General features: G+C 37.8%; 1 protein-coding gene across 1 annotated transcript in view; it reads left to right on the top strand.

Moving 5' to 3' along the window:
* Positions 1-681: 681 nt before the first annotated feature.
* Positions 682-27,093, top strand: part of DKK2 (dickkopf WNT signaling pathway inhibitor 2) — a gene marked incomplete at its 5' end in the record, with an annotated part of 49,315 nt that continues 22,903 nt past the window's right edge. Inside the window, one exon of the mRNA XM_081332324.1 lies at positions 682-930. Within this exon, the coding sequence (XP_081188450.1) occupies positions 682-930 (249 nt within the window). The remainder of the gene's footprint in view (positions 931-27,093) is intronic.

The following is a 27,093-nucleotide window of genomic DNA, read 5'->3' as shown; positions in this document are numbered from 1 at the left end:
AAGAGAACTCCGCCGGTGAAGCTATAAAAGCGAAGGGGGGCAGAAGGCGAGCAGAGGAGGCGGCTGTTGGGGACGGACGGAGGAAAGGGGGACGGGAGGGCGGACTCAACGCCTAACAAGCTGAGCGCCCGATCTTCCGTCCAAGCCTTTCATCTGCCTGCAGTCGGGATGCCCCGGACCAGCCAACGGAAGGTGGAAGGCTGCCTGGATTCCTAGACAGCGAGCTGTCAGCCGTCGCTCCCCGGGCCAGGCTCCGCTTCGCTCAGAGCAGATCTGGGCTGAGTTGGTCCCACGGCAAAAGGCGGCGTGGACGCGGGAAGCGACCCAGGACTGTTTCCTGCCTTAGACGTCCCGGCCGAGCTTGGCGGGTGGGAGGCTCCTTCTCCGGGTTCAGCCACCGCCTCCCGCCCGGGACCAGGTCTCCTTCCGTCTCCTTCCCTTCCTCCGCGACTGGCTCTCCTGCTGAGAAGGAGGAGGAGGAGGAGGAAGGGGGGGGGGCGCCCACCATGCCGCCCCGGAGACCTTGATTGGGAGCGTCTACCCTTTGCTCGCGCTGCTCCGACGGCCGGAGGGCTCGCCTCCCTCGCCGACGCCGGGCTTTTGCAGAAGCTGCGCCGTCCAGCCCAGCCCCCCCCCCGCCCCCGGGAAGGAAGACCTTCTAGGAAGAGGGTAGAGCCGACCATGCAGAGCTGGACTAAGTTCTCCTCCCGCCCTCTCCTCTTCCTAGCCGCGCTCTTGGTGGTGGAGGGTTCCCAGCTCGACGGCACCAAGGCGAACGCGATCAAGGCCACCCTCATGGGCGAGACGCCGACCCAGGCGGCCAACAGGTCGGCCGCTTTCCACCAAGGACTCTCTCTGGGGAGCGGCAAGAAAGGCAAACTCTTCGGCCAGGGGGGGAAAGGCCTCAAGCATTATCACCGACAAGGCGAGGTAAGGTGCATCCGCGTCGCCCTTGGCTTCCCTTCCTCTTGCTTCTTTCCAGACGGGTGCCCCGAGGAGCGGATCGCAGGGCGGAGATCCAGGGCTCCACGCTTTGGGGACGGGCAGTAATCGCAGCCTGGATGGTTAATCGCGGAGAGGTGGCAAGCAAGAAGGGAAGGTTAGAGCAGGAAGATAGGGGTACCTCACCCAGGGTCCCCTCAAAGCAATGATGTTCTTCCTTCCTCTTCTTCTTGCAGCTGAACTATCAGTTACCTCGGATATGTATAAATTCCTCAAGAAGGTAATCATAACCTATTTGGTGATTTTAAGATTTTGTACCTCGCTACCATTTGGAGATAAGTTGTTTCAAGGGAGGGTCTAGCTCTGAAATACCTCTTGGACACTAAGAACAAAGGTAGCATGGATGGAGGATTGAAGATTCAATTTTTCAAGTTTCTAGTACTCAGTGAGCACATTGTTTCAGCGGTAATTGACAATGACGATTGTATTACTATTATGACCACCAAAGAGTTGTTTTCAGCGTTTCCCTGTTTGTTTGTACATTAAATGCACCAAGATTTAAAAGAAATCTTGGCAAAAATTGCAATGTTGCAAATGAAACCACAATGTGGATAGCAGGTTAGCTCTGGGAAGATCACAGCCAGGATTTTTCAATGTAGTCTTTAAACTAGGGGGCGAGGGGTGGTGTTAAAATAACCTGAAGCTATTCCCATCATGGATGAGTGTGGAAGCAGTAAATTTCAAATTAAAGACCAGTAAGCCTTGTTCTCCAAGGAGTAGGGCATTCCTCCTTTCCCATGAGGAATTATTAAATGGAGTGAGATGGAACTTTTTCAATCTCTTCCAGTAATACTAGTTCCTAACCAGAATTTTAGCAATAGAACAGATGTAACTCCAGAGACCTGTGGCCAGATCTCCCCACAAAAACTTAGAAGCAGCTGTAAAAATGAGAAAGGAGAGAATAGAGTTTTCTATTGTTTTTCTTCTGTTGCTAGCCTGATTATGGAAATAAAAATATGCAGAATATCATTTTCATAAGGTAGCCCTATTCATTTCTTCCAACAGACTTATGGCGCTTTAAAGGCAAGACCTTTAAAATAGCATAAAATATCCACTGAGATCCACTGACTTTATGGAATAAGGAAGTCATTAATTCTTATGATGTCTCAACAGTTTCTGCTGTTTCTTTAACGCAAAAGATGTCCCGAAGATATGAACTTTTGTGATAATTGTGCTAATAGGTCTTGTAGCCTGAAACATCTGGAGTGCCATAGAAGTGCTTTTCCCTATGGCCCAACACTGTGCTAAGTAGCTTTAATAGATTTCAAGATATTTTTTTAAAAGCAGGTTAAATTACATCTCTTTCAACTTGGTGCAGTCTGAGTTCAACATCCTTAATTCCCCCGTATCTACTTTTAAAAATGTTTTTGAGAAGTCTTGCATCATTTTCCATTGCCCCTTTTTTGTAATGTAGTGCCTCTAAGATAAGAAAGCAGAAAATAGTAGCTCGATAACATTAAGTATGGTGGTCAGAAAACTTGATAGTAGGAAAAAATGCCTTAAGAATAATTCCATATTTTATATAGGGGCGAGTAACTGTAGAAAGTTGCTTCAAGGTCACAAAATAGGCACATAAGTCACAAATTGTCACAGGGCCTTCTCCTTCTGCTTTTTTTTTCTTTTTCTCCTGGGCTTCTCAAGAGTTGGTTAGAATCATTGCATCTTTAATTATTTTGACCTGAATGATTGCAGGCTACTGAATTCACAGACTATATGCATCTTTTTATTTGTTTTGAAAGGGAATAGAAAGCCTGCGTGATTGTCATGTATGCCAATAGTCTTACACTATTGAGTCATAAGTTTTCTGAACAAAACAAACAACAAAAAAGTGACAACCAAATAGCCTAGAATCAATCAGTGCTTCACAGGTATCAGTTCTGTTCTTAACAGACATCTTTCAGAAGTTGATATGAGATTTCTGACTGATCATATCCTCATGTTTTTTTAAAAAAATAAAAAGTCTAAATAATAGATTTTATATGTATTTTAAAATCTGTTGTGAAGCAAACATTTCCCAGTGTATTTCTCTAGAAGAGGTATTGCATCCATCAACTGCTTCATTTTTGGACCATTTCCCAGTCAGTTGAACTCAAATCCATTCACTAAATGAAAAGACATTCCTTGACTTCCTGCAAAGATAGAGTAACTGATGTCTGTTGTAATAGGAAGCTATCCAATATATATATACATTTAAAATGCGGTTCCCATTAACAAGGTAAACAGCACAGAGTCCTCAAGCAAGGAAATGCAGAATTCTTCATTTTGAATATTCAGTCTGAATACAAGTAGCATTAACCTGAAGATTCATATTGGTGTTAGGCTAAAGAGTTAGGCTTTTTTTCTCATTGTGTGACTAAAAGATTGCTAGAAATTAGGGTAGAATAATTTACAATTAAAAAACAGCAATCAGTGGAAGCTGAGATATACTGTCATTTATTCGCTCTGTAATCTTTAATTGATCGGCTGCAAAAAAGATAACGGAAAATGCTTTACTGGTTTCCTCTCAACTTGTATTATTATGAAAAACTAGAACCCATTTATATTGTGTAGGCATGATTTTTATGGAAACCTAGATTTCATTTCTCTGCAGTGAAAAAGGAACTTATTTGTTGGCTAGCTAATGATGCTTTTTCGAAAGGACTTTCTTTGTTTTGCTTGAAGATGTTTCGCTTCTCATCCAAGAAGCTTCTTCAGTTGAACAGAAGTTGAACTGAGCTGAACTGAAGAAGCTTCTTGGATGACAGGCAAAACATGTTCAAGCAAAACAAAGAAAGTCCAGTTGCCTTTTGAGAAAGCACCTTTGGGGACAACCATGACCGGGATGACTGAGAATCTCCATAGACATGATGCTGGCTTTTTTTTTCTCCTTTGCCATCACAAATTCATGCCTTATCCCATGCTGCCCTATGTGGTTGGATCAAATGTCACTAGAGTCAGAAAAATAAGTTGCCTTAGTCAGCCCATCTTTAGACCGTGGTCTATCTAGACTAATAATATCTAGTAATATCTAATGCACAGCCATGGTCTAAGTGGAAATTTTATTCATCAGTAAATCTGTCTCTTCTGTTTTGTGTTCTTAAGTGTTGTTTTTATCAAATCTGCCTTAGAAAGTTAACTGGAACCTTGCCTCTCCCTGCAATCTTCTCTAATATTTCAGTATTTGCTTCCTAATAAGCAATGGACTTTTCCTATAAACCTTCTGGGCATGTTGAACATCATCTTTTGTATGTTCTGTGCACAATGTACTCAGTGCTAATTATCTTGTGATGATTAGAAAACTGTCCCCTGCTTCTACTCAGAGACAGTGGACTTTCTCTGTGCACTAAGAAAATGGGAGTAAATTGCTCTCTACTTTCTCCTGCCCAGAAAAAGGCCAATGATTATTCCCCTCCCTCTTCTTCCATGAAGCATATTTTCCAATACAGGGGAATGCTTGACCCTACTTCCTTCTGAAGAGAATAGAATGGTCCATGTGGAATGTGACAAGGAATAATTGCTCATTAATTCCTCTTATTCAGAGTGATTTCTGGTTGAGAGACTGTACAGAGAGGAAAGACCTCTGCCAAAATGCTATGGGCCAATTAGGGAGCACTCGCAGGATGAATCTCAATCAAAACTTTCCAAGTTCTGTTTTAGAATTTGCAGTTGAGAGAGAAAGCAGCATAGCAAATGACTTCTTTTTACGCCTGTTTACTGCCACTGTCCATATTGCTGTGTATGTGCTTGTGTTTTTGTGTGTGCACACACACTGACTTCCAAGTGTCAAAAGTTCCATGAAAAATATCCACTGTTAAGTTATGCTTTGTACAACTTGATCAAGATCTGTAACAGTACTTGAAAACTTTGTGCTCCAGGGAGATGACAAGAGTTCTGCATCTGAATAATAACTATCTTTTTTTAAATTATGGAATTTTATGTTGGAGTGAAGATAAATAAATAGGCCCTAATAAGATGGGAAAATGAAAAATTTAACCTACTGTAATCAAGAGATTTTCAAGTATTTCTGCAGATGGATTTAACTCTTAGGAATTATATTTCTTTGGATAAAGATAAGACAGAACAAAATCATCTAGTCCATTAGGAGAGCTGTGGAGAAATTGAGGACAATGTGCTTTTTGATAGAATTTGATTGTATTATGTAGCTGAGTTATAGTTCATAAAAACAAATATCTCATCTATAGGTAAATGGAATGTAACTAAACAGATAAATGATCATGTTTTTTCCATTACTTCTTGTTGCTGTTGCTTGCTTGCTATACATAGCAATGGAAGGATGTGTAGCAGAAAATAAGAATATAGGGAGTAGCACTCCTCTCCAAGTAGTAAAATCAATTTAAAAATGCCTAGAGAAATTTGAGAGAAATTTTCAAGTGTCCCGTGAATAGAGTAGAAAAACAGAAGCCTCTTTCTCAATAGAAGAGAACTTTTGAAGAATTGCAGAGCAGATTTTATCACCAGATAAACTAAAAGCATGTGGGGAAATGAAGAAATGGCAATGTGCACTAGTAAATCAGAACTCATTTTTTTTGTGCTGTTAAAGACTTCTGCATATTGTGATTGAAGGATAGAAAAATGAATCTGTGGCGGAAAAAAATTGGACTGGACCACTTTCTCCAATAACTTTCTAGTTTCAGTACTAAAAGGAAAACATTAGCTTTTGGTTCTTCCAGCAGCGGCTCGTATATTTAAGACTGCCCGACAAGTAATATCAGCGATGGCTGTTACTGAATCTTTTTATTTTTCATTTTTTAAAAGAGCTGCTGAGATGAAATTTCTAGTGTCAGAGCATGAAATCTGCTGTGTTTAAAAATAATGGTTACATGAATTCCAGTTAATTAGTACATAACAATTTTGTTTAAAAGAAACCATTATTAGATTAGTAGTTCTTAAGTTGTTTAGACTGTTGGAATTTGTTTTGAGGAATACAAGATATTGTTTGAAAAATATCAAAGCTTTCTTCTCTCTCGCTCCCCTTCTATCCTTTTTTTTTTACCCTTGATCTTTATGGCTATGACATTTACATGAATGTTTGTGGGTGGCAATGATTACAGTGACCAAGACAGTTTTCCCCAAACCTAAGCAAATTACCCCAAATTGGATAATAATAATAATAAATAATAATAAACCTTTATTGTCAAAGTACAAGATGTGTACATTGAGATTAGCTGAGCCTCCCCCCCCGTGCTCTCTCCCCCCAACACACAGTGACAACAAACCCTCCATCCTACCACACCGTGTGAACCAACTACACCACACACCGGCCTCCCAAGTCAATTCTGCATAAGATTATGTCCCATTTAAAAGCCTAATAGCCCACGGATAAAAGCTCCAGGGAGATGATGATGATAATAATAATAATAATAATAATAATAATAATAATAATAATAATAATAATAATAATAATAATAATAATAATAATCCTTTATTGTCAAAGTACAACATGTGTACATTGAGATTAGCTGAGCCTCCCCTTGTGCTCTCTCCCCCCAACACACAGTGACAACAAACCCTCCATCCCACCACACTGTGTGAACCAACTACACCACACACCGGCCTCCCAAGTCAATTCTGCATAAGATTATGTCCCATTTAAAAGCCTAAGAGCCCACGGATAAAAGCTATTTTTCAGCCTGTTGGTACGGCTGGCTATATTCCTATATCTCCTACCGGAGGGTAGGAGAGTAAAGAGATACCGTCCAGGGTGTGAGTCATCCCTGAGAATCTTCCTCACTCTTCCAAGGCAGCGAGCCCTGGCAATTTCATCCAGTGGTGTCAGGGGACAGCCCACAATGTCTTGTGCTGTGCTTACCACCCTCTGTAATACTTTCCTATCCATGGCTGTCAGACCAGCATACCAAACCACAATACCATACGAGAGGACGCTCTCCATAGTAGACCGGTAAAAGAGGGTCATTAGCCGTTGTTCTACCCTGTTCTTCCACAAGACCCTAAGAAAGTGAAGCCTCTGTTGGGCCTTTCTAGCCACCTGAGTTGTGTTAGATAGTGGTCTTTTTAAATTTTTGGATAACAACCCATTTCCCAATCATCAGCACGACATTCTGAAAAGTGGTTTGCGTAATGAAAGAAAGTTTGGGAACATTGCCTTAGCATTGGGAGTCAGAGAATGAGGCTCAGAACAGATTGTGTGAATTTTGGGTTGATTGTGTTGTCTCTCAATCCAACCCACCTCACCAGACTGTTGTCTTATAGTTGAAGTATATAAATACTGTCAGTGTGTCTGTGTGTTCCGTGTAATGTTTCTTACTGTCAAAGACCAAAATAAGAGACTTTATCTATCTTTTTAAAATGAGAGACCTGCAGTTGAAAAAAGTCCAAGCTATTAAATGTTGTTTAGACAAAAAAGAAACTACAAATAGTATCCTTTTAATTGGTATTACAAAGTTCCAGACTTCATTTCCTTGTATGTTAATAAAAGTGTAGTTGGCATAATTCTAGTCTACATCTTAAAAATGAATACATGCGTAGAAGAAAAGTCAGCATTTACTGGGGTGAATTGATTTGCCTACAAAACACTTCGTATTTGGTTTTAAAATGCTACTATAAAGCCACAAGGAGTGGACTGTATCTGCAGAGCATTCTGTTATCTCTTATACTTTGTACTCATATTTTGGTTATGTGGGTTCATTTTGCATCCCATGTAGCAACATACTGAACATGTTTCTGCAGCTAATCTTATTTTAATAAATATATTATTTCAAAGTGTACACTTAAAAGTGTTTTAAGTATACAGCTGTATTTTTAATACAAAGCTAAAATGTAATATGATTTAACCTTGTGGAATTAAAAAAAAATAAAGACTTTGTTAGCCTAGAATATGTGTAGATTTCTTTTGCAACTCCATTTTCAAGATAACATTTTGCTCATCATCTTCATGAATAAGCCTTTCTTTTCTTTATATTGGAAAGAATATGCAATGTACTTGCTTACTTTTTCACAATTTGACCCCAATTTCCTTTAGCAGCTGTTACACTTGGCTATTCCCTAGCTTTATGCATTCTTTTTTTAATAGTAATTTTATCAAAAATTACAAGTGCACTGATAAAAAAAAATACGTACAAACTGGAAAAAAGAAGAGAGTAGAACAGAACAGAAAAATAGAAATAGAAATAATAAAAGGCATAAAAATATGAATATACCAAGGAAGAAGAAATAAAGAAATGACTTCATCACAAGTATAAACAATTTTAGTAAAATTCTCTTAAAATCCATGAAATTATCTATTCTTCCTTCAGCCATCTCTTATCCATAAACAAATTGTTAAAAACCTCATTTCAGTTCTGAACAGGAATAGTTCGTTATTCATATCTGTTTTAAACCTGATCAGATAAACCAACTTTATATTTTTTCCTTCTACTTTTAACAATCTTGATCTTTATTCCCTTCAAATAATGTCCTAAAACTTGATTACTTTATTCCTTCTCACAAAATTCTTCAAAGATTGAACGATCCATTTTTGAAAATCCAATATAGGAAGATCATCCAGGTCACCCTCTTGCTTGTTATTTATATATCCCTTTTAATGATTAAGATATTAGCCACTTTATTTTGTATGTCCAGTATAGCATTTTCCCCCATATCATTTTTGTGGCTTGTCAATTTTAATTCCACTTTCAGAACAGTCACAGATTTGTCTAGTAAAAGTTGTTCCTTTACCATAGTATAACAGTTTATCAATAGATACAGACTTACAATTAACTTCTGGATCCATTGTTCAATATATCACATGTTAAAATACTTTGCTCCATTCTGTATTAGTTACTCAAATGTAAGTGTTCTTTTCTTATAATTGTAATCTTTAGTATTTTCTAGTTCCTGGTTGCCTTCTGTCCAACCTTCAGATTCCATCCTATTTTTTTTTAAGAATTCAAAACAAATATTTTCCCACAGGAAGGATTCTCATAATTAATTTCAAAATCATATTTCAAATTCATCTGGATCTTTAGCCCATTGGCAACTTTTTAAAATTAAAGTTATAATAACCTTTTTGCAGCTTATTCTTCTCCCACCAAATTCTTTAAATTCTTAAACTTGTAATTAAAACTATTTCACAAAGGATTGAAACCTATTTGGTACTGTAAAAGTTGTCAATCCAATTATTTTTAATAGCTGAAAAGCAGCTACCAAGCAGTTTCTAAAAGTGATTAGAAAAATAACTATGCTTTTCAAAGATGCTAAGCACACTTTGAGTTAGAGGGTTATTCCATCTCCTAAAGCTGTAAACCTGCTGGAGACTGCTAACTTGTAATCTCCTCACAAATACCATCTGCCTGAAGTATTTATGGGCAATGTCAAGTCCTCTCCTTGTCCAGAGTGGTTCCAGTCTTCTCACCAGCTCTTCATTTTGCCATTTCTTCCACAGAAGCCAACTTTATGCATTCTTTGCATGCATGTGACTTTATATATTTTGAGATACATCTAAGTGCAAAATGCATGCAAAAAACTATATAAAAGTATTTATAATGCTACCTATTACATGAAACAAAAATCATTAGAAAGGTCAAAAAGAGAACATGTATTGAAATTAGTGAGCTTATTCTGGCTGTGTCTGAACCACGGTTAGAAAACCTGTGTTTAAATAGGATTATAATAAAGACCTTTATACTCAGAGTGAGTAAGATATGTATCTCAGCTCAGACTGTTGTTTAATTCATTGAAGCCAATTCCTTTCACTCACTTAAAACATTTGGAAGTGAAAATATACATTAAAAAAATTAAATGGTACAGAATAAATTCTGATCATCGAAACAAGAATCCATTTTTCTTTTATTATGTTTATTTAGAGGACTCCCAGCAGTGAGATTATCTATGCTTCAAATAACTTAGTTTTCCAGGTCTGATTAATTACTGAAGACATTTCTTTGTTCATGTGGCCAGCATGACTATATGCCAGGGCATAAAGAATGCTGTTACCTTCCCACCAAAGTGGTACTTATTTATCTACTCACATTTGCATCCATATGCTAACTTCTAGGTGGACAGGAGCTGAGGCAGGAATGAGAAATCAGGCATGGTGCTTGGGTCTCAAACCTGGTCTGTCAGCTTTCCAGGTGACAAGCTCAGTATCTTTAATCTGCTGAGCCATTGTTTAATTTTACATAAATGCAAAGTGACTCACTTAATGAAGAGGCTTCCACACATTCCTCTAAATAATGTATTTAAATATGTAACCAGTGTCCTCCAGGATTAGATTTGGACTCAAGCAAAAGGTTGGTATTTGCATCTATTGGAACAACAACAACAAAAGGATTTCATTAAAAATATATATCAGTACATAGATATCACACATCGAGCTTCACAGCCTGCAGGTTCTCTAGTTCTCTTGTCCGACTTTTAGAACAGCCTACAACAGCCATTTGCCTTTTGAATGCACTTGGATTACAGCTCCCAGCAGCGTCAGAATGTATGAGAATGGTGAAGGCTATATCTGTTGTTATGTGTTTGTATGTAGGGAAACATCCTATATGTTTCTTTTTCTCATCTTTCTATAGACTTTTCTGAAGAAATGAATAGGTATGGAAGAAGTGTTAACATTTGGTTTTAGATATCTTTGGCTGCACATCTCTTCTCTGGTTGTTTCTCCACTCTGCCAAGGAGTAGATGCTTCTTTGTATTGTAGCAGCAGCAGGAGCTGCAACACGAGTTTGAGGCCGGCAGCGAGGGATTTGGATAAGAAACAGAACAGGCATGTAAAAGACCCTGCAGAAGTTTCCACAGCTGTGGACTTAATCTTTGTGCTAACAGTTCTCTGGATGCAAACTGGCAATCAAGTAAGGAAAAGAATACCTTCAGAATCCTTGGCCAGGAAATAAGAATTTAGCTTATCCCACCTTAGGGTTGCTGGTGGCAGATGTCTAAAGAATGATCCATCCTACTAGCAGAAGCTCTATTTTTCACTGATCTGATTTTCTATATACTTTCTGAAATATATGAATGGTTTTGTTACTAATCACTGTGCCCCAGGATAATCTTGTCTCTGTTCAAAACTACTTTCAGCTGGTTAGTATTTTGGATGGGATACTTCCAGGTGATAGTGAAGTTGAGATTCATTCCATTTCTGTGAGTCTGCCAAGAAAACTGAGTTTGACTCAGAAGAGACTTTTCTTTTAATGATGATCTGAGTTGTATAGCGCGATTATCAATACTCTTTTTGTAGGGCCCCTTAAATTGTGGCTCAGTTTGGCTCTGGAAGACTTTTGCCAAGGAATGGTCAGTAGTCCCTTCTCCAAGTTGACATAAGAGAACATGTCAAAGGTCATGCTCAAAAGGTGGGTACAAGACTTGAGAATTTGACTTTCTTCAGTAGAGAGGATTTGTTTGATCTGAATATTGTCCCTTGATGCAGATTTTTAAATAAAATCTATAGAATAGCTATATTTGGTTTCCCAAAAGATTTTATAAAATGGAGGCAGATTTGTATTTGGCCCAAATCTATAGCGAGGAACAATGGCTCTTTTTTTAAAAAAAGGTTTCTTTTAAAACTTGTTTTGTTTAAGAAAAAGTTTAAACAAGAACATCCACTTTCTGCTGTAATTTTTAACATATATTTAGAACTATTACCCTGTGCTTTTAAACTAGATTATACCTGTAATTTTTCTTACAATTCACAGGAATATAAATTAGTATTATAGAATTAAGATAATTATTTCTGTACTTCATCCTTTTTTATTCCAGTTTTGATGCAATTTATTAATGTATTTGAGTGAATAGGTCTAATGTGGCTATGATGCCAAGATAGGCAAAGATTTCCATTGCCTTCATTAGCAAAACTTTTCCATATTGTTCTTACTTTCAAATGAGTATTGAATTAATTTATTAATTATATATGTTTATTCCATGTGGTAGTTCTTAAATAAGTACATTATATATAAATGAGATATAGAAAGAAGTTTCTGTGGATATTCATAGGTAGGAGCCTTTAAGCTTAGGTAGGGAAAATTCTCTGAGAAGGTTTTTGTATTGAATCCCCTACAAAGATAGTTTCAAAAAGTCAGTACGTTGCTCTATTAATTTCTGTGCAATTATTCATTTCCATAGATATTCTTGAAAAACTATGCTGTTGTCAATTTTGAAAAAGGGGTGGGTTTCCAAATTTGAATTACACTTTCATTTCTAAATTATCGATGACATCATGTGGTATAAATTTCCTTTCTAGGCAGTTTTGGAATATTCACATATAGCATCTTTATTTAGTTGGACTGCCTTGCGTTAAAATATGAAATTAGATATGCCATACTATCATACTGATTTGAAAATCCTGATACATTTTGTGGAAAATTGCAATTATCTAAGGGAACACCTGCTGCTGGCATCAACCTCCCATCATCCTGTACGCTCCCACAGGGAGGGCCTTCTCAGGGTACCACCGGTTAAGGAATGCCGGCGGGTTATTTCCAGGGGAAGGGCGTTCTCTGTGGGCGTGCCGGCCCTATGGAACCAACTTCCCACGGAACTCAGGACTGCCCCCGACCTTCGCTCATTTCGCCGGGACTTGAAAACCTGGTTCTTCGAGCTGTTTGGCCCAGACTGAGGGGTTTTAATTTAATTTAATTTAATTGGGTTTTAGTTTAACTTCAGGGACTGTGATTTAATTAATAGTTTTAACTGATTTTAATTTTGTATGCTATGTATTTTAATTTTCCCTGTAAACCGCCCTGAGTCCTACGGGAATAGGGCAGTATATAAATTTAAATAATAAATAATAATAATAAATAAATTTGATCTTATGATAATCATTGTTCTGTGTCAATTCAGACTTTAAAACTTTTCTTTAAAAACTGTTATATAGAAGATTTGGATAGATACTGGGATTTTTTATTTTAGATCAGTTATGGACTAATAGTGATAAATTTCATCATATCCTATTAAAGGATAAAATATCACTTGTCTTTTGATGCCCATTGGTTATAACTACAATTGCTAACATCTACTGATATCTTGATTTGTATTGGCATTTTCAGTTTCAGAGATAATTTAATAAATTTAGTCAGAGACTCACATTATAATTAACAAAACTTATAAAACTAAAAATCATACAATCAATTTTTAAAAATATTTCTTGTTGCTAAATCAATTTGACATGCAAATTTTAAATACAGAATGGAATAAAAAATCTATTTTTGGCTAAACAGTGGAGGAATATCTCTGTGAAAATTTTCAAAAAATCTTAGCCCACAACAATAATATTTCAATTTATTATAAAAGTTCTCTCTTTACGTTCCTAACCCAAATCTTTTCCCACGTGTCCATTGCGATATAATATGCTTTATAGATGGCATTTAGATCCTAAAAAGTTTGCAAGTATGTATCCGGACTATCAGCCAAAATGTTGGAGATGTGGAGATGAAGATGTTACATATTTTCATGTATGGTGGATTTGTAAAAAGATCAAGGCTTTTTGGATAAAAATTTGGTGGAATATGTAGAAGATTTTTAAGCAAAGGATAATGTTTTGTTCGCAAATTTTTTTTTTGTTTTTTTTTTGTTGGGGATAATTACGGATGTTACGGTTGTGGACACTAATTATGTGAAATTTAATTACGGCAGCAAGACTTTTGATAGCTCAGTAATGGAAGAAAGAGGAACTGCCGATTATAGGAGAGTGACTTCAAAGATTTTTGACCTGGCAGAGATGGTGTAGATTTTGGCCTAAGATTTTTCGCAAGAACGTTATATTATGGAATGGAGAAAATGGATTTATAGGGTTAAGAAGTTTCATGTAGTATTTGAATAAGTCTTCTTTCTTTTCTTCTTTTTCTATTTTTGTTTTTCTATATATATTTAATATATATATATATATATTATCCTATATAAGCTAGAGAGTGATGGATTTTAGAGTTTATGGATGTTAGTATATGGTTGTTTATGATTGTTTTTTTTATATACCTTGTATTTAGCTCTGGGAAGTCGGGGGGGGGGAGGGGGGGAGGGGGGAGAGGTAGGGGGGAGGGAGAAGGGAGGGGGAGGGGGGATTGTTAAAGGAAAAATTGTATGTTAAAACTTTTTAATAAAAAAAAATAATATTTCAATTTATTGAATTCCATTGTGTTTATAAAAAAACAGGAATAAGTTAATCATGTTCTTGAAGACACAGTGAGAAGAATGCTTCTCTCAAACACACATTTTTGCAACATCTTAAAATTGTATTATTCTGCTAAGAAGTTTTTCTACATATTGATTTAACTGGGACAGAAGTTTTAATATTTCTTAGTGTCCCTATTCTTTTGAATCCCATATGTCCTATAAGGAAATTGATAGTTGCAAAATGTTCATTTTGGCATTCTTACTGCCAATAGATTTGTTTTTCAACCCTTGGAAGACAGACTTATGGCTCAAGTTGTTGAGTAGATGGAAGTCCTAATGCTATTTATGACTAATGAACTTCTTGCTTACAAGCATAACTTTTTATGGATAATTGTGCTGAAATATGGTAATCCTTTAATGAAACTTCTGTGTAAAACTGTCATTATGTACACATTTATGAATGCTGTTTTATATATATAGACTTTTTTCATTTCTAGCTTTATAACTGAATGGAACAGTGTTCTAATTGTTGTAGTATCAAGCTCTCAAAGTATAATGATATTTGTCTTGTGACAAAACAACATAGCAAAAAGGTTCTGTCTGTCTGCTCTCAGGTGTGTCAATCCATAAAGAATGTGTGTGTGTGTGTGTGTGTGTGTGTGTGTGTGTGTGTGTTGGCAGAAATTATTTAAAAGCATGAATTTTTGAAAGGATTAATCCAAATATAAGACTGCTGGGAATGAAAACATTAATTCTAGATTGGTAGATGTGGAAATACAGTATGGAATAATATTATAAAAACAGTCTGCCAACTTTGTGTGTTATATAGCTTGGAGTTTTTATTCTCTTTATTTTAAAAAAAATCACTCAAATTGCAAGGTTCTAAGAAAGTTGCAAGGGAGAGAATGTAAATCCAACTAACATGCTTTTATTGTTAAAGGGTTTGGGGACTATTTGCATATCAAGATTCCGCATATTAGAAGTTGCCATTAAAATTCAGATGGAAGCATTTTCAGAAAATAGTTAGACGAGGCTTTCTAAGATAAAATATCCTATGAATCAAGTTTGATAGCTGATGTCTTCATGGACATATTCATGTCACTTTCTTGACAACTATGTGCACAAATGGTTGACATTATCTTCTAGTCTAGTATACAGGCTTGGAATTTCCTGGTGCTGTTCAAATTTAGTTTTTAAAATCAGCTAGGGATGGCTAACTGCTATCATCTAGCTGGGCTAAAGTTCTTAATAACAATGAGCAATTAAAATTGCTGTAATTCTGATTATTGTTCTTAGAAGACCGAACAAGTTTTCACAAATGTGCTATAATAACAGGTTGCCAAATCATTGTTTAATTGGTTGGTATCCATTTTGTTTCCCTGTCCCCTCCCCTTCCCCATTAGCCCTGGTCATATGGAGTCTTCTTTGATTTTCTGCATTTTAATATGCTAACATGAAAAGGGAGTAGAGAAAAAAAGCATACGTACCATATTTTATTATCTCTACTATAATAAGGACCAGCTTCCAGACTGAGCCATGTACAAAAGGCATTAGTGTAAGATGATCCTTGATTGGATATTGTTGTACTGTAATTCAAACCAGCATTGCTCCAAAACAATCAATGTTTGGTATGATAGTGTTTTCCCTTTTGGACTGGCACTGCATTTTTAGAAGAAAATGCCATGGTGGAGCAAACACCATGGTTCTGAGAGAAAACACACAATGGTTCTGAGCTTGATTGCACAAGATGGTTTATCTGAAATACCTTATAACCTCCAAGTAGGGGTGATATTTTAAATCTCTATTTAAATCAGTCTTGAATATAAACCTAGTGGTAAATCTATGCTTCATGCAAGGGTACCCCTGGGACTTTTATATTTTATTTTATAAAATATAAAGGAGTTTTTAAAATGTTCTCTTCAAAGAGCAGACTAGAGCTTCATGGATGAAAAGGGAGAATCAGTGTCATAAACCTGGTAGGAGACTTTTCCCCAAATTATTTAAAGCTGTTAGTGAATTGGACAGCATATAAATTTAATAAATATATAAAATAAAAACATATAGAAAAAAACCTTCCAACGTATGGAAACTGCAGATGTTTGCAATGATAAAATAAAAACTGGGAAGCTTTCCTTCATTTTTTCCACAACTATTTACTGCATTAGTAATTCTTCATCCAGCAAGGAGATCGTTTCAGTAATCCATATGAAATCCCAAGTTGTAAGCCATCAATACATGTTATAGCAATGTTTGTTATTAATTTATATGCTGATTTTTCCCCCCTGTATGATATAAAAATGAATTCACAATTTTATCATGAAGAACCAGTCAGTCAGTCCAATTGCAGCAAATTTGATTTGCAGAGGATAAGTTCACCATAGCTAAATATCCATAGTTAATCGGATTGTGCTAAACTTCAGAAAGCCATTTCATTTTAATGAAAGTTCACACAAAGACCCCTTTTGAAGTTGCAACCTGTGTTCTCCCCTTCTTCTAAATGCAAAACAAAGCAGTGATATTGCTTTGATCTGCAAATTGTTTTTGAGCCCTTCATCTGGTAGTTCCTAGAGAACAACTGAAAAAGCTACCAACCGTGCAAACATGGGAGCCATTGAACAGATTTCCATGAATGTAGACCAATAAGAAAAGAACTTTTGGAACTGCTGGATGCATCAACTAAGGTCTCACTGAGAAGATTTGTCACATCTGCTTTAGATAGGTAGTATTCCATCATTATGTTAAGCTGAAGCACAATTGCCTTCCTACATCTAATAATTAGTATGCATGTAGATATTGATCCACTAACCCCTAAAGGAGCAGCAAAGGAACCAGCCAGACTTCTCCTTTTCTATGGCTCCCAGAGTGAAATCTAGTGATGCTTTTCAGTGCATGTGCATCTTGTTAAAGATAATGTGTTCCCTGAAGCACAGCAGCTGTCTGTCAAGAACTGGGATAAAAATTCACTCTGTATTAAAAGTTTCATGGAATGGACTACTTTTTGAAACAGTAAAAAGAGTTTTTGTAAATTGTTAGTTAATACAGCATTTCCAAAATGCTTTTTAGTATTGCTTGTAAAATTCTGGGCTCATTTTTTTCCTCCACTTTTGCTATCTTCCACAACTTCCCGTGTAAGGAAATGGCTTTTAAAGAGCAGAATCCTCTTAAAATTATTGTTTTTTTCCAAGGGATCCTTAACACAGCAGCTGCAACAAATTGAAACTGAACTTTACCCTCAATTAGAGCTTTAGATATGGGTTGCCAAGTAAATAAAGTTGTTATAACCTCACGGTAACGTCTTAGGCAACTGGACGTTAAGGTTTTATAAATAAAACAGAACAAGTGGCATTATTTGTGAAACTGTTCATTATCTCTCATGTTTCAAAGAAAGTTATAAAACTATCCCAATTCGTTTAAAAATAGATCACATTTGAATTTGTCCTTCTGTGAGAAATTTATGTTAGAATTTCTATACTTCTTTTTCCTTAAATGCTACTGTACATTTTAGGATAAAAGATGTGCAAGAGACCAAAGATGTAATAACTTGGTATGTAGCATGTAGTCATGAAGATCAATTGTAATTTGTTCCATTCCTTCACTGAGGTTGATACATATTGGTCATAAAAAGCTACAGATTAAGTAAGCAAATGAACAATCAAATCTCTCCCGGTTGAGTCCACTAGGTTATATCATGGATAAATAAGCTAGGTAGAGTTACAGGAAGAAAGAAGTCTGTAACAACCCATCTTGATACTGGGAATTTCATGTCCCAGTACACGTGACATGTGCATATTGCTATGGTTGAGTGCTAAGGCAATATAGGATAGTGTGTGGATTGTGCTGGTGCTGATGAAGCAATGACTCCCCCAGGCTTTTCCAAAGTTCACTCCCCAGGATACTTAGTTTGCTTATTATTCTACCAATGGCAATCTTTCCCTTGATAACTTGCTTTGGAGTTCAGCTCAGCCCAGTCTTGTCCAGCCAAAGAGGGGGATATAGCACTAAGGCAGCCCCCGAATATAACACTTCAGGGAGTGCTTTAGATTAGTAGATGATATGACCATTTAAAATGGAAGCAAGTCAATTCAAGCATTTTCTGAAAGTATTCTTACTTTGTCTTCCCGTGATTTTGCTGAAGCTCAAATCAAATCAGTTTTATGGAAACTTATGTAGAAGCAACTAGAAAGTTAGTAATTCAGTGTAGGCAATTGCAGTGTTTCTCACATAACAAGATAACTGGATCTTGGAGTCTATTGTTGGGCCAGATCATAAGGATGAAAACTTAGCAAATCCTTGTCTTATTACTTTGGATTTTTAGTACACTTAATCCTCATTTACCAACTGCCTTGTTTGGTAACCATTTGAAGTTACAATGTACGCATTGTGCTATGCGTGACCTGTTGTTTTTCTTTTGTTTTCCCCTTTGCACAGTAGAGAAATTGGAGAGGAAGGCATTCTTATTTTCTTGTAATCTCTTCTTCTCCAGTTAATGTAAATAAAAACATTAATTCTCTTCTTGCTAATTATTTGGTAAGCATTCCAAAGGGTGAGGAAATGGAGAAAAGGAAAGCAGAGTTGCAGTCATGGGATTTCCCTCTTAGCAACCACTTTGCTTAGCGAATTGTGGTTATTAAAGAGGGATTATCTCTATGTAGATGCATTTTGGGAGAGTTCTACCATTTGTTTGTGGCTGGAGTTTCCTGAAGAAGGCATGTTAAATTAACAAGTGCTGGATGAAGGTGAACATGCTGAAATAAAAGTAAAATGGAAATAGAAAACCAAATTTTGGTATTAATTTTAGCTTTTTTGGGGCTAAAATTAAGATTGTATTTTACCCCAACGAACAGATCCACAGTGTGGAATTCAACTTAATTTTTACTTGTGTTTTAACTTTTAGGTAGAGCCTTGGTGGAGCAGTGGGCTAATGCCTCCTTAAGTAACACCAGCTGCCTGCAATTAGTGCAGGTTCGCATCCCACCAGGCTCAAGGTTGACTCAGCCTTCCATCCTTCCGAGGTAGGTAAAATGAGGACCCAGATTGTTGGGGGCAATAAGCTGACTTTGTAATAATGCCCCTTGGGGTGTGTGTGAAAAGCCCTAATAAGCAGGCATATACATAGAATGAAGGCTACTGCTAAGCTTGTAAGCCGCCCTGAGTCTTCGGAGAAGGGCGGGATATAAATGAAATTAAAATAAAAAATAAATAAAAATAGCAAAGATCAAATTTGTACAATTACAGCTACTACAACAGTTTTTAATTGCCTTAGTTTCATCATGATTAAACTATTACACAGCACCCATCTTTTGGAAGTTGGAGTTGATACAAAATGGCAGCAAGGAAACCAACCCATTCATGGCACTAAGATAAATTCTTGCTAGAAGGACAGAAATATTTGCAGTTGTTTCTAGGTACAATTTAACATGTTGGTTTTTCACCTTTAAAATTTTATATAGCTGGCTATGGGAGGTACTTGGTAAAAAAAATTGCCTGCATTCTGTAGGAAAATGAGTTTTAAAGATGTTCATGTTTCAGAAGTCCATTTGTTGGATAGTGAAGAGAAATAAAGAAGTTAACAGCAAAAAGATACATGATCTCTAAGCTAAGGGAAACTACTGTTAGAAAAATGCTAGTGCTTCTTGCTAAGTTTTTTGGGAAGAGATGGATTGATTCTTTTCATGTATGAAGCCCTTTTTTTGCTCATTCCCCTCTGTAGAGGGGAAAAGATTTGTTTTAGAGAGGGGTTAAATGTAGAGACTTCCCATGGTGGAGAGCATTCTGACAAGACTTTTGCCACAAGGAATCATAAATCTTGTAATAAAATTCTATAATTAAAACAAACAAGGAAACCTCATAAGCATATCTTTTTACAGATTCTTACTGAATTATTCAACTGGCTTCTGCATTTTGTTTTACAAAGAAATTTACAAAGTTTTTCTATGTTCAGGTCAATTTTCAGTTTGAATCCAGTAGGCAGCTTTCAGTAGCTCTCAATTTATAGCAATCTTTGATTGATTGATTGATTGATTGATTGATTGATCGATTACGTGCCATGAAGTCATAATTGACTCTTAGCAACCACATAGATAGATTTGGTCCATGATGACCTATCCATAACCAGTCCCCAAAACCTGGCCATTTGTACCTTGTATGAGAACTGTAGATTGATTTGTTTGATGATCTATTTGTTTTCTTGGCTGCCTGTGATATTCTCAGCAATCTTCTCCAACACCCAAGTTCAAAAGTGTTAGTACTCTTCTGGCTGGCTCTATTCTGATTCTTGTAGATACAGAAAAATCACGTCATCTGAATATGTTTTCCAAATGCTAGTCTGTGATGTATTTATTGTACAGAACACTGGTAAGCTGAAGGATAATAGCTGTATAGGATGCATTTCATCAGCTTGAAGCATTCCTTCTATGCATAATTCTTATTCTCTACTGATATAATGTTTGCTATATAAAACTGGACAAGGATGCAAGGATGTTAGAAGCCAAGTTATGGCTTTCAGTTCTTTAATGAATCCCTTCCTGGCCTTGCTAACGTTAAGAAGACAAACTGGTGCCTCATGTGTTCTGCAGCTGGGAGACTGGTGCCAATTCAGGCAGGCAACTCTTTGTGTCTGTTTTGACTTTAGCTTTCCAGAAGCTCCGGCACCGTGTTGTTCTCCAGAGAAGCATCTAAGTGGTTTCCCATTGACCAGGGATATGATGCTGGTTAATGGAAGCAGCATGTGAGGTGGGACTCCCCTCATACAGAATAATTTAAATCGGTTGGTTGAAGGTTTATGCAGCCCATATTCCTGGTTTCTCTTTTTGTATTTCATTACATAGAGAAACCTTTTAGCAGTGTTTTGCATTGTGAACAGAAGAGCACTGGGTTAGCAGGAAAATGCAAAGTTCCCAGCATCACTTCCATAGAAAGCCACTACTGTTAAATCAGCTTGATAGATCAAAATTTTTGCCACAATCTTTATTGATGATTCATGGTTATAAGTAGCTCTCTACATGGGGCTGCCCTTGAGGACCACTCGGAGGCTCCAACTGGTGCAGAATGCAGCCGCAAGAGTTGTGTTGGGGGTCTCCCGATACTCCCATGTTACACCTCTGCTCCGTGAGCTGCATTGGCTTCCATTTGCCTTCCGGGTGAGATTCAAGGTGCTGGTAATGACCTACAAAGCCCTACATGGCATGGGTCCGGAGTACCTTAGGGAGCACCTGCGGCCGGCATCAACTTCCCTCCGCCCAGTGCGCTCCCACAGAGAGGGCCTCCTCAGGGTGCCACCAGTCAGAGAATGTTGACTGGCGGCCCCCAGGGGGAGGGCGTTCTCTGTGGGTGCGCCTGACCTGTGGAACCGTTTACCGGTTGAGCTCCGGATGGCTCCCGACCTTCGCTCCTTCCGACGTGATCTAAAAACCTATTTGTTTGAACAAGCCGGCCTGGCCTGATGGGTTTGGGTTTTAATTATTGTTTTTAATGTAATTTATTTATTGTATTTGGGCACTATGGTTTAATCTGTTCTTAATTTTTGTATTTTTGTATTTTGATATTTATTGCCCTGTTCACTGCCCTGAGTCCTTTGGGAGAAGGGCGGTATACAAATTAAATTAAATAAATAAATAAATTAAATAAATATAATTTATTTAGCTGATATATATGGCCACCCAGTTTGCAGATTACAAATCTAGGTGGCTAACATAGGATTAAAAACAAAACCAGCAATGTAACTTAATGCTATCCCACAAGCATTCAGCATTTCAGTTGTTACACACAGGATCATTCAGTGTTGTGGCCCAGTGCCTGGGGAAAAGCAGGTTTTATTTGAATCTGGGAGTGGGAAAGGGGTATGCTATGCCAAAGGCTAGTGCATCAGAGAATATATGCTTCCTGGGTCCTGCCAGATGACACAAATTTAAAGAAGTGGTGGGAAGAAAAAAAATGGAGACAGGCAGTCCTGCAAATAGGACACAATCATATCCCTGTGTCATTAAGAAATTCATACATGCTGATCAATATCTTGCATTGCAACTATCAGCCTAGTAAATACAACTTATGAAGGGGTAGTATTACATGGTATACCATGATGCATCCATAATTACCTGGGCCATTGCATTTTATGACAATTGCAATTTCCAAAGTATTTTCAAGGGTAATTCCATGTAGAACACATAGTGCAACAGGCATGGACCAAGACATAAGTGTGAATAAGGCTTCTTGAGCATGGGCACAGCATGGGCATACTTGATTCATAGGATAGCTTTGAGCAATGCTCTCTTGGTTATGGTGTCACAGCAAGATCTGAGAATCCAAGAAGACTAGCAAATTGTACAGCAGTTCTTTCTGAGGCTGTGTGACCCACCTATGAGTAAAGGTGGAGAATTCCCAGATCCAGAAGCCCCCTCCCCCAAACCCACAATCACTTTGTCTTCTTAGGGTTAAGCCAAAGCTTGTTCTTCTCATAGCTTCCAGACACTGAATAAAGATATTATCACTTGGTTGGCCCTGGCTAGAGATATACAACCAAACACTGTCAACATATTTATTATACTTATTTTATCTCTTGTCACTTGTCAATGGAGTTTGCATATTTCTGCAAGATCGTTTTCTTTACTCTCTACAGTACCTAAACCAATACCAAAGGATGAATTTAGTCAGTGACTTTGTGTCAGTTTAAATAGATGAAAGAAAAGTGCAGAGTTCTGAGGACCTCACATAGTAGGACTCTAGAACTAGATCCCCTCCTCCTCTTCTCAATGATGAGAACCAGTCCTGGAAGAAGGAAATCTATCACAATCCTATGCTTCTACCTACCTCCAAGCTCCCAAATCAATCTAGATACCACAAGGATGCCATAATCAATACAAGTAATTTCTTTTAGCAACTGACTCAGACAGCTCTTTACAAATATAACAACAATAAATGGTAGTAAACAGTAATAAAAAGTATTTTTACAACCAATGCATTACACCTAGAGTAATGCATGTCAGACTAAGAGTAACCCTTGTATTGTTGCACCAGAGAACTTTATCTGAATGAGATGGCAGCAACCCACAATCATCCAGGCATCTATTTAGTTTTCAGTATGTGGTTTGGTTATCAATTATGTCATTTAGCAACCAGAATCAATTGCAGTTATTAAATAAGGACTACCTGTAGTCTCAAAGGCTGCTGAAGGATTGAAGAGTGCCAGGATGAATGCACCAGCTTTATCCTGATCTCACCAGAGATCATTAGACTAAGTTGTAAGCTTATTCATACGTACATTTTATACTATAGCTATTTTATATGCACAGGTATATAAGCAGAAATGTTGGGATAAAGAGGTTCTAGAGGAACAGTGATTTTAATGTCCATTTTTATAACTGCCCCAAATAATCACTTAATTGCAGATTTTTGTGCAATAGTAGTTGCAGAATTACTATTGTCTTGGAACATAGATCAATCATTTATTTATTTGTTTGTTTATTTAATTTGTTTGCCACCCATCTCGCTGTGAGGTGGTTTTGTGTGGCTTACGACATTAAAAGCAAGAAAAACATAAACATACATACAAACATAAAAATATAGGTTATGACTAAAAGATGGGGAAGGGACCACAATGTACAGGGAAAAGGTGGGATTTTTTTGGGGGGGGCTTCTGAAATAAGCTTTATTGGGAATAAGGATGCAGAATTCAGTTCTTCTTGGCTGCTGCTTTCCTCATTGCTGCCAGGGCATTGCTAAGTTCTTCACACTTTCTCTTGGCATGAATATAAGTTCCTACTCTTCTTTGTGAACTTCAGAGTCCTCTTTTGTTTGAAGACCTTGAGCAACTCCATTGCTCATCTCTCATATGGCACAAAACTGGACATTTCTCATATCATGTCCCATACAAATTTGGTGTGTTGGATGAGCCACCCATGGTGTCCACACAGTGTTATGGTTTTTGCACATTCTGTTCTGTTCCAGCCTATGACCGTCCTTGTTTCCATGTCAAGGACAACCCCTTTTCTTTTAATCAATAGGCTGGAAAAAACCCAACCCTTTTATTTATTTACAGTTCTAACACTTAAGTCCAGAAAACAACAGAATATTTTTCTTAGCAAATAAATGGTTCAAACAGCAAAAACAGAAGTTAAACAAGAAGTTCAGCAAGAACATAAACAGACCAGGATTTCCTTTGAAGTTCTGCAAATGGTTGCCTTCAGCAACCAGTACTGCCCACACCTTCCCCTTTTATTAGCAGCTTCAAGGTGTGGCTTCTCAAAGCCTTTTCCTCCTTTCACTGAGTTGCCGCATAGTCTTTCTCTGACCTGCTCTGCTAAGTTGCCTTCTACTTCGAGCATCAGTAAATACATTCATCTGTGAAGCCTCCGAGTCCGAATCATCCTCCCCACACAGCTGAGCCTCATACTTTTAACTTTTGCATGTAGTACTTTTATTGCCCTGTACACCGCCCTGAGTCCTTCGGGAGAAGGGCGGTATAGAAATTCAAATACATACATACATACATACATACATACATACATACATCCGGAACATGACTGGAGGGGCCCGGCTCTTCCTCTGACTGTGACTCCTGTAAAGCATCAGAGCCTCCCTCAGACTCCAAAGGCTCTCGAAACCCCTCCTCCTCCTCCTCCTCAGATCCCTCAGACTCAGCTGCTGGGAGTACAGGCTGGCACGAAATCACAACACATTCTTGGTCCCTTTGTGACCTTTGTTCAGGCCAGAGGCCCTGGGTTATTGGATTGCCATGATGTCAATAGTTCTGTTGCAAAGACAGCATATACTGTAGGATACGTAGTGAATTTCATATCTGGAACCAGAAAGTTATTTTCACAGGTCAGCTTAGTGTTATCCTGAATAATTACTGTTTTGGTTTGGTTTGCTCTTAATGCCATATAGTCTGGCTAATTATCATAAGGAAATGGGATGATTCAATACTACTGATTGGCTTGTTGGAATAGCAAAAAGATGAAATTGCCCTTTCTGCTTGTTCAGAAAGTCTTAAAAGATGCACTGCGGTAATATAATAAATGAACTGGTCTAACCATCTGCTTTATGTATAGTATAGAATATTCATTTTTGAATTGAATGTTTTTGTAAAAAGGGTGCTGGACATAAATTTTCTACCTGCAAGCCTCACCATTTCTGCATCTTTGGATGTCTTCAGTTCATTTTTCTTGTAAACTAAACAGTTTCCCAAGTTCTGATTTCAGAATTCAGTTTAATTACCGTACTCAGAGACACTCTTTGGACACTTTTTCATGCATTGCATCTCACATTCTGAGAGTTAGATGTGCCAAGATGTAACAATGCCGCTTTGAAAAGATTAGAGATAATAACTTTTAGGACACATTATACTAATTAATACCAGCTGTTAAGGAGGTACAGCCCTGAGGGAGGACCTAGCAGGAAAAAAGTACTTATTTGTACATTTCTTGGAGGCATTTGGTTAGCAACTATGGGAAGTGGCTGCTGGATTAGATGGATCTTTAGCTTAGTTCAGCAATACTTTTTGATGCAAAGCATTACAGTTTTTCCTGCTTTTTTATTCTCTAGAGCAGTGTTTCTCAACCTTGGCAACTTTAAGATGTGTGGATTTCAATCCCCAGAATTCTCCAGTCAGCATATTGAAGTCCATACAAATTAAAATTTGCCAAGGTTGAGAAACACTGCTCTGGGTGACCCAGATTGAATGGAAGAGACCTGGAGGTAGTTGCATAGTAATTTTGCTATGAACCAATACCTTCACTGGATGATTGGAATCCTCTTCCGGGATTATGATTGTTGTTTTATTGTTTTCATTACTGTTGTTATAAACAATTTTACTTAAAGCAAGCATAAAGGAAGTTTAAGAATGATGGTTTTTATTAATTTATTATATTTCTATAGTCACCCTTCTCAGTCAGTGACTCTGGATGGCATACATGATAAAAATATAAAAACAATAAAACAATGCAACTTAATATACATGGTTGCCAAGTAAAAAATATTGCCATGGATGTTAATATAGTTCAGAAACAGGACCCTTAACATACTTAGGTTCCAAGGCACATAACCAGACCTTCATAGTTGTACAAAAGTTGAATAGGGCCCAGACATCCTAATTGGGGCTGCAGCATAGAGGCACTGTTGGGATTCAGTTGGTTTGCACCATGTTGGCAGAACCGGTAGCTAATTTTTTGTTTCCCAGGCCCAGAATGGACTTCCGGAAGTGGCATCCACACAGAAAATCAGTTGTTCACATATTTGAATCCCACCACTGCATAGAAGGCATGTCTCCTGGTCCTTGAAAGCCAACATGTCTTGGTTGATGGGACCCATAACATGCCCAGTTTCCAGACTGAATTGAATAAGTAGAAACAACTGGGAAAAGACAGTCCTTAGACAACCAGCTTCAAGCCATGATGGGCTTTAAAGGTGATAACTTTAAAGGTGATAAATTGCACTAAAGATCATGCTAGCACAATTTACCATATGTGCAGCCACAATCTCCCATCAGCTTCTGAATGCTCTTCAAGGGCATCCCCACATAGAACATGTTGCCATAATCCACAAGGATATGAGGAACTGTGAGCAGAGATTCCCGATCCAGGAAAGGGTGGAGCTGGTGCACAACCTTAAGATGTGCAAAGGCCCTCCTGGGCCTGACTGCCACCTGATCTTGTAACAAGAAGATATCCCGGATTGTGCACTGGGTCCATATGGGGCAGTGCCACTCCATCTAAGAAACGGTGGAACAATCTTATCACCAGAAGACCCAAATATCCAAGCCTCTCAGTCTTTCTGAGTTGAGTCAAAGCCCATTGCACCCTATCTACACTCTTTCAGCCTCCCAGTGCTGTGATAGGACATTCACAGCATCACTCAGATGGCCAGGGTAGAGATAGAAGGCTGAGTGTCCTTGGCATGTTGATGATCTCTCACACCAAATCTTGGATCACTTCACTTAGCACTATCATGTAGATGTTAATAAATAGAAGATGAGAGAGACCATAGGGTACCATACAACATAGGAGCTACAGGCTGGATCTTTTCCCCCCTTCCCATCAACATGAACTGGAACAGATT

The sequence above is a fragment of the Vipera berus genome (genome assembly GCF_964194415.1).
Source record: "Vipera berus genome assembly, chromosome: 7".
Classification (NCBI taxonomy): Eukaryota; Metazoa; Chordata; class Lepidosauria; order Squamata; family Viperidae; genus Vipera; species Vipera berus.
The sequence above is the reverse complement of the archived record's forward strand: the minus strand, read 5'-3'. Positions and strand labels throughout refer to the sequence as shown.